We start from the raw sequence: 13,908 nt of genomic DNA on the forward strand, positions 1-13,908 counted from the left end.
TAAATGCAAAGTGCAATGGCCAGGCACGCATGCGCAGTGTGGGGGGTATTAACAAAGGAAGCAAGGCCTACAGGCAAGCAGGAGAAGCCCAGGGACACTGACGGACACATGAGACAGCGTTACAGTACCTGACAGCCTGTGAGAGCAAGAGGAGTAAGAGAGACCAGGTAAGAGAGCGCTCACGGTGTGAAGGAGGAGCGGGACGCTTTTAGTGGCAGGCAAAGCCTCAGAGAGGTGGACACAGTTGCTGATAGACTGGCTTCGCTTAGCTTCCAGGAGAGATAAAGTAACAATTATGTCAGAAGCACATTAGGATCTTTCACTTCTTTTCTTTTCTTTTCTTTTTTAACTTATTGCTATTTTTCTGGGCTTTCTTTCAAATTTAAAAAAAGGTCTTTTAAACTTTAAAGGAGGTCAGTACAAAGTAGAGTATTTAACTGTAGTCTCTAAATACAGCCAACCTTTGGTCATTCTGATGACATGGGAGAATGGACACTCACACTGTATCACTTTGTATCACACTCACATTTGGGTTGTTTATTTGGGCAGACACTATAATCCATTTCCCCTTCCTAAAGGACACATACATAAAAAGACAACAGGCAGGGAGGGGAAAATCTAGCCTAAGATTAAAACTGTTCTATAAATAATAAATAATTTAAAAATTGGTTTACTGAGAGCTGACTGTATTCAAAAGCAAATCATTTAGTAAATTAAATATCCTAAAGCACAGAAACACATGAAAGTCAAGTTGAACATTAAAAGATTTGATATTTGAGGGTAAAAAGGCAAAAATCTCCATGAAACCCATCCTTGTATATCACATTTCATGCTTGTTAAATCCATAATTTCTTAGGATGAACTTTATGATGTTCTCAAGTTTTCTACAGACCACTATTTAAATGACCATTTGAGAAAACAGATAAACACAGGAAGAGAATATGCCTCATATATACGAAACCACCATCAGTGGGATCAGTTTTATCCTTAAAACTAAAATGTAAAGGTTGACTTGTTTTATTATTTTTACATCACTTTATTTCACATTCACGGAATACAAGTACAAACGGTAATGACACATTTGCAGAGGGTGAAACAAAGTTTTTACTTCCTTGCCCCTCCCCCCTCAACACCCCCCCCCCCCCCCCCCCCCCCGGCTGTCAGTATTCCCAGGTCTGATTCCCACAGGGAATCCACAGGGACTACCTGCAATGGGATTACAGCACACTCTTCACAAATGGGTAAGATGATACTTCAAATGACTTCCATGCGAAATGTCAAACTGACTTACTTCAAATTTCCTAAAAGATGTGTTCATCTCTCAATGTCAGAGGGCGTCTGAAAGAGCTTTCCTTTTATGAACCAAATGTGTATTTTTCCAAAACTGATCACTAGATATTTAGAAATAATAAAACTTATAATTATTATAATTATAATAATTACTTTGTGTGGAAACTGACTTGCTTTAATCACTCATTTTAGACACCTAAAATTTTAGCATCATTCACACTCAGGAGCAAAGTTTTCCTTTATAATTCTTTAAGACTCTCCTTGCCAGTTCCTTTTAAGTTGCAAACTAGTTCCTTCTCTGTTAAATTGTTCTTTCTCTACTCTGCAATTGCTTATTTTATTATTTCTGTCTTGCCACCATCACTGACATTTTCTCAATCATTTTCTTAATCTAGATTAAGTGTAGTCACTGAGGCAAGTTATAATAATCTTTTCCTTTAATGTTTATTTATTTATTCTGAAAGAGAGAGAGTGGGGGCAAGGGGCAGAGAGAGGGAGAGAGAGGATCCCAAGCAGACTCCACGCTGTCAGCGCAAAAGCCTAACACAGGGCTCCATACCAAGAACTGCGAGACCATGACATGAGCCAAAGTCAAGAGCTGGACACTTAACTGAGCCACCCAGACGCCCCTATAATATAATAATCTTAAATTATTCTCGTACTGGGATTAGAAAAAATAAATCACTTTCAAATGGGTCTTCCATGATAAACACCTTACTGCTAAAGGTGACAAAAACTGCCTGAGCTGCTATTCTCATTAAAAGGTGGCCTCGGGGCGCCTGGGTGGCTCAGTCGGTTGAGCGGCCGACTTCGGCTCAGGTCACGATCTCGCGGTCCGTGAGTTCAAGCCCCGTGTCAGGCTCTGTGCTGACGGCTCGGAGTCTGGAGCCTGTTTCGGATTCTGTGTCTCCCTCTCTCTGACCCTCCCCCATTCATGCTCTGTCTCTCTCTGTCTCAAAAATAAATAAACATTAAAAGGTGGCCTCCACACTATCAACACCTACCATAAAAGTATTCTGGGTCTTTTTAAAAGATGGAAAGGCAAGTTATTACACAATGTAAAAATAACAGAACTGAGTAAAACCACTAATAGTCTATATAGATTAGTTTTATAAAACAGCATGATACAATAAAATCTTCAGAGACCGTTGTTTTCACAGGCAACTAAAAAGATAAAAATGTGAAGTAAAACAGGAAATTCATATGTATTGCAAGATACATGAAGATAATAGATTGATCCAACTCAATAGCTCTTGTCTCATTATCTTTTTAAAAGTTATGGTTCCAAGTGTTATTAATTTTTAATACTCTAAAGGCCAGGTTTATGACTTTTAAGCGACATAGTCTAAACAGACTTTTGTAAGAGTTCTTACTGATGCAATACCATATGTTTCCAGATGCCTAAGAACACTGATAAAACAGAAGCTCACTAGCATAAATGCACCGAGGATTATTGAGAACAATAATGGTGCCACCTCCATAGTGTTGGTCTAAAACACCTGCTGAGAAACTAAAATGCAATTTCTTCTATGGCTGTGCTTTGGCCAAGTAGGGGAATAAGGAGCATGCAATATACAATAGTTTGCTGCTCATTAAAGTGTGAAAGTAAAGTTTTACATAGTGTTTTGAATGATTAATTTTATTATCATTACAGTTCAAGGGCCGTGAAGGGTAGCACAGAGTCTGGGCAGTTCAGGAATGATGACACTTTGTTGCAAACTTCTGCTCTGATTCAATGAGGAAAGAAAGGAGTTTCTAGGAGTTGGGATGAGAATGAAAGTCAGTGTGTAAGCCTTCCCCAAAGTCGCCTGTTACCAGGAACAGTCTCTCCTCAAGGAAGGGGATGAAGGAGAGAGCAGGAGAAGGGGAACAGGAGGTGAATGTAGTAAGGTGATAATTACCAACAAATGCTGTAGCAAAAAGCATTAGACAGGGCTAAGGCACAATGTATTTTCGTAAAAGCTCCAACAGGATTCTAAGCCATCTCTATGAAGTCTTTACTAAGTACTGTAAAATATGTTGACTGTAAATGACTCTGATTTATGACCAGAGGATATTGTGACTTTCTGCAGTCAGCATGCTGAATATCGATTAGAACAGTGTGGTAGTACTGATGTGAAAAATGACAGGAAACGCAGATAAATTTGTTTTAAACCTAAGTTACAGCCTCAGAGTCACTGGAGGGAAGGGGTTTTATTTGTTCTTATTAAATACTGGATACAAGCTTACTTTTTAAAGATTTCTCTTTTGGTTTTAAAAGTGTAAGAAATAAGTCCAAAAAACTGGGGGTTCTTGGTCAAGTTCTTATTAATTCTAACAGGCTAGGAGGACAACATCAACAGGCATATAAAGCTCAATTTCCCAAAGAACCCCAAAACGTAAATGTCTCCCTCCAGTCCTGAAAACTAACTGCATTATTCTCTCTTCCTGTGTGGGAACAGTTGCCACACTAAGATTACCAATGTTCAACAACAATAATGCAACTAAGTGTGTGATTACTAAGAATCTATTTTCTCTAAGGTTCAAACAAAAACATTTATTTTCTCTCTTTTGCACAAATATCTCACTCAATATTAACATCTCAAGTTCTTTTTCACAATGGACTCAGAAATAAGTATCAAAAATGGATTTGAAAAGTATCAGAACAGATAATTAAAAGATACAGAGACATCCCATTTAACTCTGAGCGGAATTTTAAAACCTTTAAAACATTTTATTCCTATAAATCCATTTTAGATAGCAACTAGACCTTACAGAAAAAATTTAAATAAATGTTTACCGGTTGCTTTTTGGCGAACAATATTTCTTGCCTTCTCAACTCCTGGTGCCCCAGATGTGGTGGCACTCCTAGATCGCATTGGTTCAGTCACATCTGGGTGGCTCCGCCAGCTGAGAGAAAAGGATCTCCCCACAGTGGTTCCTTTCTGAGAATCTAGAACACAACCTGATAGAGGATAAGACGAGAAAAATAATCTAAAGGCTGAAGTCATTATCATTCATTGCACAGCCTGTGTTGCTCAGCAAATTTCATAAGTACAACTATATTTATTACAGACTCTCTTGTTGCATAATTAGGTACCATTTCCTTATACTTCAGTACGAAGGTTTGCACATAACAGTAATCTAGAAATTCCTGTGGCCAAAGTATTTTTCAAGCATCTCCAACAGCCTCATAACAATAATATCATCACAGTACTCATTCCAATATAAAAAACCGTGAATAAAACTTTCTCAGTAAAAGAACAATGTCAAATGAAGTTATACCACTGCTGTCCGGTCACTCCAAAAACTACTTTTATAAACCACAAAATTAGAGATCCTGGCTTTAGAATAATGCTCCCTCCTGGAGATGCTAACCTCTCCACAAATTACCAAGAGAAATTTGTGTCTGTAAACTCTAATCAGAGTCAAGTGAAAATCTATGAATAATACAAAATCCCATTTTAGCAAACCTCCAAAACAATAAAATACTGCAGTTTGTAACCCAACTTCTCTGCTTTCCTCTCATATTGCTCTGGTCAAATATTTCAAATGAGTAGTCAAGGTACCAAAAGAAATACAGGGGCAAAGAGAATGAGACAGAGATTTCTGCACAGGTATGATGTGGCTGGTGGCTGCCACAAACTGTGGTTTGTTTTCACCCCCAGGTTCCTGAGAGTGTATTTTGTTTCCACAAGTCCAATGCTTAGAAGGCAAGTATTTCCATAGTGAATACTTAAAGCCATTTTTAGAATAAAGCAATATAAGAGAGAAATCAGAAGTATTTGCCATGGGCACTGATTAAATGATTAAATTCGTTCTGTATCATTCCATCAGGAGTGTTTTTTGAAGTGTTTACCTTCCTATAAATAAACACAGCCACTCACAGACTGCAGTGAAGATGTAAGAATCAGTCACGTTAACTGTATGTCTGTATGGTGAAGTAATCACTTAACTGGCTCACAGCTCCCCACATTCACATCCTTTGCTGTCCTCTCCCACACCGACCCTGGGCTTCATCACATGACTTACTTTGGTAGCAAAACTGAGCAAGCAGAGATCTGAAATGCACTTGAAAATCTGGGCTTGCCCCATTGCTGCTCCTGGAACCTTAAGTCTTTGAACAAAAAGCCTGAGCTGGCCTGCTGGGCAATGAAAGGTATACGGCCAAGTCCCTCCCACGGCCCCAGCTGACAGCTGGCCAATCCCTAGAGCTGCCTACATGATTATTTCACAGCCTAGCTGACTACAAACACAGGAGTGAATCCAGCAGAACTGCCCAACTGAGTCGAACCCAAACTAACAACTCATAAAATCAGTATCTAAACAACTGACTGTTATTTTAAGCTGCTATGTTTTGGGGTGATCTGTCACCCAGCAAAAGCTGATACAATCTATAATAAGGCTATTGTTGAAGCTGTGGTCTACTACAGCAAGCAACATACACTTCATGAATCTTTGGAGCAGAAATCCTTCTCAGGTCTTAGGACCAGGAAAAGCTATGTATCACCTAAGCTGTGGACTGTTTTCACCTTTTGTAATCTGTGATCCTCTGCTGTAACCCTGTGAAGATCAGAGTCAAATCCAAGCCTGCCACCCCTCCCCAACAAGCAGAGGAGGCTCTCTGGCATGCATTCTGGCATTTACAACTGCTCCTATAATCCCACCCCCTTTAATTTTGCCCCTGTGACCTTATGTATTTTATCTCTCATATTATAGGTGCTTCTATGAACTGCCTCAAAATCTTTAAATAATAAATTGGAGTACAAGTGAATTAACCCAAGGACTGTGTCACAGCCTTAAGACAGTAATGACAACAAATTGTTGTCCCCAGTAGAAAACACCGCTGATGTTTTCAACCTTGATCTGACTCTAGGTCTCAAAACAATTTTTACCCAGAAACACAACAAAGCCAAAAGGCCTCCTAGCTGAATCACTCAGAAGTTTTCCACTTTCTGCCTTTCCTAGGCAGGCAGTGGAATAAGTCCTTTTAGTGTGGTGCCTTGAGATGGACTTGCCTAGCTTTGATTTCCGGCTTTCTCGCGTATTAGCTACATGACCTTGAATGAGTCCATCACCATGGACTCTCTGTACTTCAGTTTCTCTGTCTGTGACATGGGGATGATAGTATCCACCTCAGAGGTTACCATGAGGGTGAAGACAGATAATGTGTACAAGCACTAGCCATTATTATATTGTTGTTGCTACCACTGCTACTCCCTTTCACCAGGTCAGCGTGCTATGAAACACAATCCAACACCATCAGTGAAAAGATACTGCCCACATGGCTGGTTCAGTTTATTGTAAAATTCCATGTGTTAATTGCCTCCATGTACAAATACACACTCCTCCCCAGTCTCCGACATCGGGTGTTACCCTGTAAGAGTAGAAGTACCTTTGCCTCGCTGCTTCTTTTCCTTTTGTTCACTTAATTTGTCCAGAGGTAGGTTTGTCATCTCAACTCCATAAACAGTTCTTGCGAGCACTGCTGTCAACGAGTCCATGATGTTGGCCCACTCAGTTATGAGCTCCTCCCATTCCGTGAGGGAGGACAGCACGCCAAGAAAGTCATCCCAGAGCTCTCGAGAAATGTATACACAGAGGTTTGCTCGGATCCATGCCACCATGAGCGTCTGAAACCAACCAGCCAATTAGACACTTTAATCGTCCTCATTTGGAAGAAGAATTTTTAACAAAATATTTTAAGTAACTATTACTAAAATGAGCTTTAAAACAATAAAAAGCACTTGATCCTGTTTTTCTTTTAGTTTCTCAGAATTCATTTGATCAACTGAAACCAGGATCTCAGCTCGTGAGAAATTAGTTACCATTAAGAACAAAGCTCCTGACTGAAAATCCCTCTAGTGCCTGCGGCTGGTCCTGGCCATAATCGGGAAGAAGACAAAGCTCTCAGTACTACAACTATTCTGCTTCTTGGACAGCTCTCTCTCACTCTCTACAGTGGCTACTTCTAGCATCCTCTTCACAAAGCATCCTTTTTGTAAACTTCCAGCTCCACCAACTCCTCCCTGCTTTCTAGCAGATGAACTCACTGCAGATTTAAGAGAAAATAAAACCCATTAAACAAGCCCCACGAGCCCCATGTGTTTGCCCAGCTTCTCCTCCACCTCCAGGCTTTAAGTGAAGAGAGTCTCCTGCTCCTCTCTGCTTGTTCCCACCTCTGCTCTGAACCGCCTCCTTGCTCTTGTGTTTCCATGAACACTGCCTCTCCTTTTTCTCCAATCTATCCTAGTAACCCGGCTTCTCCCCATCAGCATTCAAACATTCTCCAAGTCTACCTCATCTTAAAAACGAAAAATAAACAAAAAAGTTCCCTTGATCCCAGATTCCTCCCTCTAGCTAGAACATTTAAAGCCAAACTTCTTGGAAGAATGTCCCATACTCACTGCATGTATACCTCCTCATCTCCCTATTCCAACAACTGCTCTGGCTTTCTCCCTTCCTATGCCACCCCATCTCTGCTGGGGTTCTGGTCCCCATTCTTGTGGCTCTAGTTACCACCTGTAAAATTCCTCTGAGTCTCCATGGTTAGCCCAGACCTCTTTGGTTTCCTGACCTTGTCGATCTGGGTACTAGACAGCTCTACTTGCAGTCACCTGCAGGCATGATAGTAAAAAGAATTCAGCACTTCCACTGAGATTCTTCCAGTTCCTTGACCTGGTCTCTCCTGTTCCTGGCCTTTGCATGTAGCTTTCCTTCCTCTCTTCCTTTCTTTTTTGGCTTTTTATCTCCCACTCATTCTTCAAGTCACAATGTGGACATTACTTCCTCCAAGGTGTCCCTGACTGCCACCCCACCCAGCCTCTAGTAAGTGGCATCCATTCCCACCATTGTCTGCATTCCCCTATTAGAGCACTTTCCTTGAGCGTCTACTCAGTTCTCCATGTCCCTCCTCTAGCCTATGTCTGCAGCACTACAAGTGGTCACATGGGCAACCCCACCAGACAAGTGTGCACATATTCTGGATATCTCCTCACCTTGAAATTGCCTAGTTCCCTCTCTCTGCCCAGATATTCCACACCCTTTAAAATTCACATCAAAATACATCTCCCTTGAAAGAAGTGCCAAGTCCATGTCAGGTGAGCCCCAAAGGCTTTCTTTTTTTTTTTTTTTTTTTTTTTAATTTTTTTTTTCAACGTTTATTTATTTTTGGGACAGAGAGAGACAGAGCATGAACGGGGGAGGGGCAGAGAGAGAGGGAGACACAGAATCAGAAACAGGCTCCAGGCTCTGAGCCATCAGCCCAGAGCCTGACGCGGGGCTCGAACTCACGGACCGCGAGATCGTGACCTGGCTGAAGTCGGACGCTTAACCGACTGCACCACCCAGGCGCCCCGCCCCAAAGGCTTTCTTAATCTTACTACAGGGCATCTTTATACCCAAAGTTTGTGTGACTTCCTCAATCCATTGTCAGACCTTAATGTTCTTGTTAAGGTGCCAACCTGCAAATATTTCTGCCCACCCCGGATGCAGACAGACCCCCGCAGTTGATGGGGGTTGTCCTATGCATGGGATAGGGATAAGCTGGCTTTTTAATTAAACAGAAATTTTTCTTTAAAATACACATAAGAGGGGATATGTAAGTGGCTCAGTCGGTTAAGTCAGTCCAACTTTGGCTCAGGTCGTGATCTCATGGTCCGTGGGTTCGAGCCCCGTACCAGGCTCTGTGCTGACAGCTCAAAGACTGGAGCCTGCTTCCGATGCTGTGTCTCCCTCTCTCTCTGCCCCTCCCCTGTTTGTGCTCTGACACTCTGTCTCTCTCTCTCTCAAAAATAAACATTAAGAAAAAAATTTAAAAAAAAATAAAATACACATAGGAAAACTCTGAGAACTAAAAAATAGTCTGTAATTATGCAGGCCTGTTTTGACCACTTGAAAAATCATACTTAAAGTGACTCCTGATGCAATGTACCTTTTCTCTGTGTTTCAATTCATGTTTACCATACTTTTTAAAGGGGCAAAAATGTGAAAGTTGAGCTAAAATCATTAAATATATTGAAAACAAGGTTTTAAATTTTCATACTTACAATCTGATTCTAAGATGGATGAATTTTTTAAAATTAAGAACAGTGCAAAAGAAAAAATAAATAATTTTATCATTCATTATTACTAATATTTTATTAAGTATTATTTATTATGATTATAATGCCATCTTCTGTTTATTCAATTTTACACTCCTTTTTTCAAAATGAGTTTGAGGGCATTACCATAAAGCGCATATACACAATAAAATTAATAAATAGTAGCTCAAAAAGATAATCTTAGCAGAGTAAGGGGAAAAAGGAGAAACTGGCAATGTTACCAGCACTCAGTCTCACGTCTGGTTACAGCACTAGCTTCAGATTAAAAGCAGAGTTTTTGTGTGGTAAAAGACGCCCTGTATTGGGAATCTTGCATTGGCTTCACTTTATTGACTAATTATAAAACAAGCACAGAACAGTGACTTCCCACAGCTTATAAAATTCATCTTAGCAAATCTCACAAACATGTATACACAGACCTGGTGAATCGTCCCCATCGTAAGTCTCTGCTGACAACACCTGAACCCAGAGCAAAACAGTAACATACAGTGTGTGGGTTAAGGGGTGGCACCTGTGTGCACGAAGGCAGGGTGCCCTTTGAATAAGTTACCCTTTTCGAGGAGGAGGAGGGAAAGGCAGAGCCCCAGACTCTGGGTTCTGTCACTAACTTGATTTGTGACCTGGGCTATTTACTTGGCTTTTCTGGACTCATTTTCTTTCTCATAAAAAGCAAAAAGCCGAATAAAAGCATCTCCAAAGTTCTTCCAGTGCTGAAATTCATGTTTTATCAAACTATGTAAAAAAAAAAATACATGTGTTCATAAGCCACTCCTTTTCTTACATACATTTCCTGGCCAGCCACTTGTTACATTTCTCTACTCACCACACTTGGGGGACTATGTAATTTTAAATACTATACTACTTCTAGTAGAAGGAGCATGGTCCAAGTTTCCTGATATACTTTGAGAACTTCAAGCATAAGGTCCTGTTTAGCACTGGTAACAGGTTAAAACATCATTTCTGACAAACACCATTATTTGGTAAATATCTAAATAAAACTTAACTCATTTGAAGGAACTGTGCCAACCCAAGTTATCTACTGATAGAGAAAAAACTATATGTTAGAGGAAAAGTTTGAAAAAGGTAAAAGGATAATGGCAACTCAAAATTTCCTGTCCCCTTTAATACTTTCCTTATTCAAATTTTTAAAATCAAGCATCTGGCAATTGTAGACGTCTACATAAGCGAACAAATAATAATTTGATGGCACATTTAATTTTAGAATGGAATTAAGATGATGCCCACTTCATTGCCTGGTAGAACTGTCCAGACCTTTCACATTTTTCTCCTCCCTTAGATCCCACAAAGGGCTTGGGAGGTCAACAGATGATCATAAATCCCAGATGAACCTGCTCTGATTCTTAGGACAACCCTGTCCTTTCCTGACTGTGACAGATTAGGGACGAGACTCAGAAAGGCAAAGTGATTTGCTTAAGGCCACACAGCCAGCAAGTACCAGAGCTCAGTACTCCGTGTCTACCTCCAAAAAGCTCTTCTTCTCTCCACTATTTTATGGCTGCTTCTTTTTTTTTTAATTTTTTTTTTTTAACGTTTATTTATCTTTGAGACAGAGAGAGACAGAGCATGAACGGGGGAGGGTCAGAGAGAGGGAGACACAGAATCCGAAACAGGCTCCAGGCTCTGAGCTGTCAGCACAGAGCCCAACGCAGGGCTTGAACTCACGGACCGTGAGATCATGACCTGAGCCGAAGTCGGCCGCTTAACCGACTGAGCCACCCAGGCACCCTTTTATGGCTGCTTCTTAATTTAAACATTCTTCCTGATCCATGGCCAAAATAATAATGATGTCATCAAAATCAACAATCATGGACTTAAAACTAATTTTCAAGATCTGACAAGATCCTCCATTAATAAGGGGGATTTTTCTCCCAAATCAAAACTAATCAAACAAACAAAAAGTACAACTCCACGATAGATTCTTGCTTAATTCAGTGACAAGCTCTTGCTCCAATTCCAATACAACCAATAGATGCAGGGCCAGGCAACTGGTGAGGAATGAGGCCCAAGCACTCACTACCCTAAGCCTGGCTTCAGCCCACATCACTTGGCAGCTACAGTCCTATCAGGGCTGGGAGACCGAGAAGAAGGTGCCGACAGTGAAACTCTCCATGAGAGTTACAGCAAAGTGAGCAGAGTGTTTGTACATCCAGACGGGCAGCAAAGCAAATGGTCTGCACCATGCCTGAGGCAAGGTTGAATACACACAAAAGGATGGGTAGCCCACTTCATGTATCCAATAACTAAGCAAGGCAATCAGAATAAGAGTGATTATCCTATTCCGAAGGCAAGTGACGACATGCCAATTATTTCTGCAGCCTCTCATGTATTTCTCATCAAGCCAAGATCATTCAATCCTATTAAACTACTAAAAATTAATATGAACAGTTGGGTTCTCCTGTGTTACAATAGGAATACACAACTTTATTTAAAGAACTAGTTTCTCTTTGTGCCACCTTCACCGCCATATCCTACCTTTTTCTAGATATGCTCTTTGTATACATCTCCAAATCCACCTTCGAGTCAACGGAGGAGGGAGGTTGACTTCTCCTCCCTGCAGCTATCACTTCCAGCTCATGATCCACAATGCTATCTCCTACCAAATTATTCAAAGCAGGCCCATCTAATGTATGAATGCCTTTATGTATATAGAACATCACAGTTTTCCAGTCTTTTCACACTGTTCTCTTTCAGAAATACTTCATAAATTCTGAGCATCCCATAAATACTAGTGCTTTCTAAAGCAATGTTGCAATAGTCTACCACCCTCAGGACCTTTAAAACTTCCATTTCCTATGCAATTAGTTCATCATCTGCCTCTTTTCTTCCCCTGAGGATGATGTCAGACTACTCGCATTCTTGACCCTTCTCACCCTGTGAGATGTAAGAAACACCCATCTCCTTGGCTCTCTGCTCCCACCTAAGGCCCTGTTCACCTCATTCAGAACTTCACTTCTGTAGTTCTCCTCTCTCTCCCTCCAAGGCTGTCCTCACTGGACCATGCCCACTGGCAAGCAAACAGACTTCAAAATCACACACCTTAAACCTTGTCCTCCATGTATGCTGCCCACTCAGCTGGCTCTCCTTTTCCTCCTCCCTTCCACCTCTGCAAAGTCCTGACTATACTTGCTACCTCTATTGCCCAGGTCCCATTTTCTCCTCCATCCACTCTAAGTGGGCCTCATTCCCCTAGAACATTTACAACCACCAATATCTTGTCAAAACCAATGGTGAACTGGTCATTCTCCTCTTACTCAATACTTATCTCCAGGCATCCAGACACATACTCTGCTAGTTTCCCTCCCAGCTCCATGGCCACCCTTTCTCAGCATCTTCGGCTGCCTCCTCTCCTCCACTAATCATGGAGATGGATGGCTCTTTCCTCTCTAGGACACCTATTCTCTCCATGGTGACCCTACCCAGTCCTGTGACTTTAAACACATAGCCCAACATACCAACAGCTCTCACAGTTTTATGTCTAGCCTGAACCACTCACTCCCTGACCTTACCCCATTCCCATGCTTCCATTTACCCTTTACTTCCTCAAATCTACCTGGCCCTCGACCAAGGACATCAGCTCTTTGTTATCTTCCTAATTTCTACCAACCTCAACAAATCAAAAGAAGTAGATGGCAGACAGGTGGGAAGGCCTAAAAGAAACCTAGTTCTAATTGTAAAAAATAGATTACAACCTTCAAGACAAAGCTAAGAAGGAAAATTTCTAGAAGTTTAGTTTAATGTTACTCTTAAAATTTTCAATGATTAAAATTATTTTGCTGTAAAATATGATTCATTTCTTACATTTGCAGTGTTTTAATAAAGAAGACTTACCCTAAACAGTAACCCTGCCAAGCTCTGGGCAAACAAGTCCTTTATTTGTTTATCCTTTGGCTTCTGCATGACAGCTTCTGTTATCCTGAGTAGTATTTGCAACATCTGTTCCCTGGGCCACCCAAAATAAAAGCTCATATTATTAATCATGTCTCCAAAGCACTTTCATTTATAGGTACAAGAAATTCTCTTAAGAATTCAGCAACATCGGTAATCAGAGTAGAAGTATTAACAATCTGAATGCCAACTATATAACGAATACCATATTTTATCAAAATAAACCACCTTATGTTACAACAGTTCTAAAAATCCTGTGCCCACATTGATTGGCAGGATAAAACAGGTATCCTCCTAGCCTGATTTTATCCCCTTCAGACAGGAAGGCAAGACTGTCTCTCCAACTACACCAGTCTGTTAAAGGTGTTCAGTGAATAGCTATGCCCATGTGAACTTACGCAGCACCCTTAAGTTTTCCCATCCATTCTTTTACTTAACCTGTGAGGTCTCCATATCTATCTTTGTGGTAGGAAATAAAATGGACATTCTGGTCCTCATTCTGGGGAGATATGCAGTCAGTATCATACTATGACTAAACTCCAGAGGAACTCACAGGTAGGGGGGTTTGGAAAGCTCACTGTTGTTCACTATGAGGCATGGAGCTTTGTGCCTGGAAGATGCTAAGTCTGCA

The 13,908-nt window shown here is 40.9% G+C and overlaps 1 protein-coding gene across 7 annotated transcripts in view; it reads right to left on the reverse strand.

The window, feature by feature from the left end:
* The window catches only part of RALGAPA2 (Ral GTPase activating protein catalytic subunit alpha 2), a 324,755-nt gene that overhangs the window by 201,320 nt on the left and 109,527 nt on the right, over positions 1-13,908 (reverse strand). For 5 of the 7 annotated variants that reach the window (XM_019826890.3, XM_045053931.1, XM_019826892.3 and 2 more), the window contains exons 14-17: positions 13,221-13,332; positions 6,665-6,902; positions 4,070-4,234; positions 129-269 (exon numbers count right to left, since the gene is read on the reverse strand). In XM_019826890.3, the coding sequence (XP_019682449.3) occupies positions 129-269; positions 4,070-4,234; positions 6,665-6,902; positions 13,221-13,332 (656 nt within the window). The remainder of the gene's footprint in view (positions 1-128; positions 270-4,069; positions 4,235-6,664; positions 6,903-13,220; positions 13,333-13,908) is intronic. The other 2 variants (XM_006929996.5, XM_045053932.1) reach the window with 1 other exon arrangement.

This window comes from Felis catus, chromosome A3 (genome assembly GCF_018350175.1).
Source record: "Felis catus isolate Fca126 chromosome A3, F.catus_Fca126_mat1.0, whole genome shotgun sequence".
Classification (NCBI taxonomy): domain Eukaryota; kingdom Metazoa; phylum Chordata; class Mammalia; order Carnivora; family Felidae; genus Felis; species Felis catus.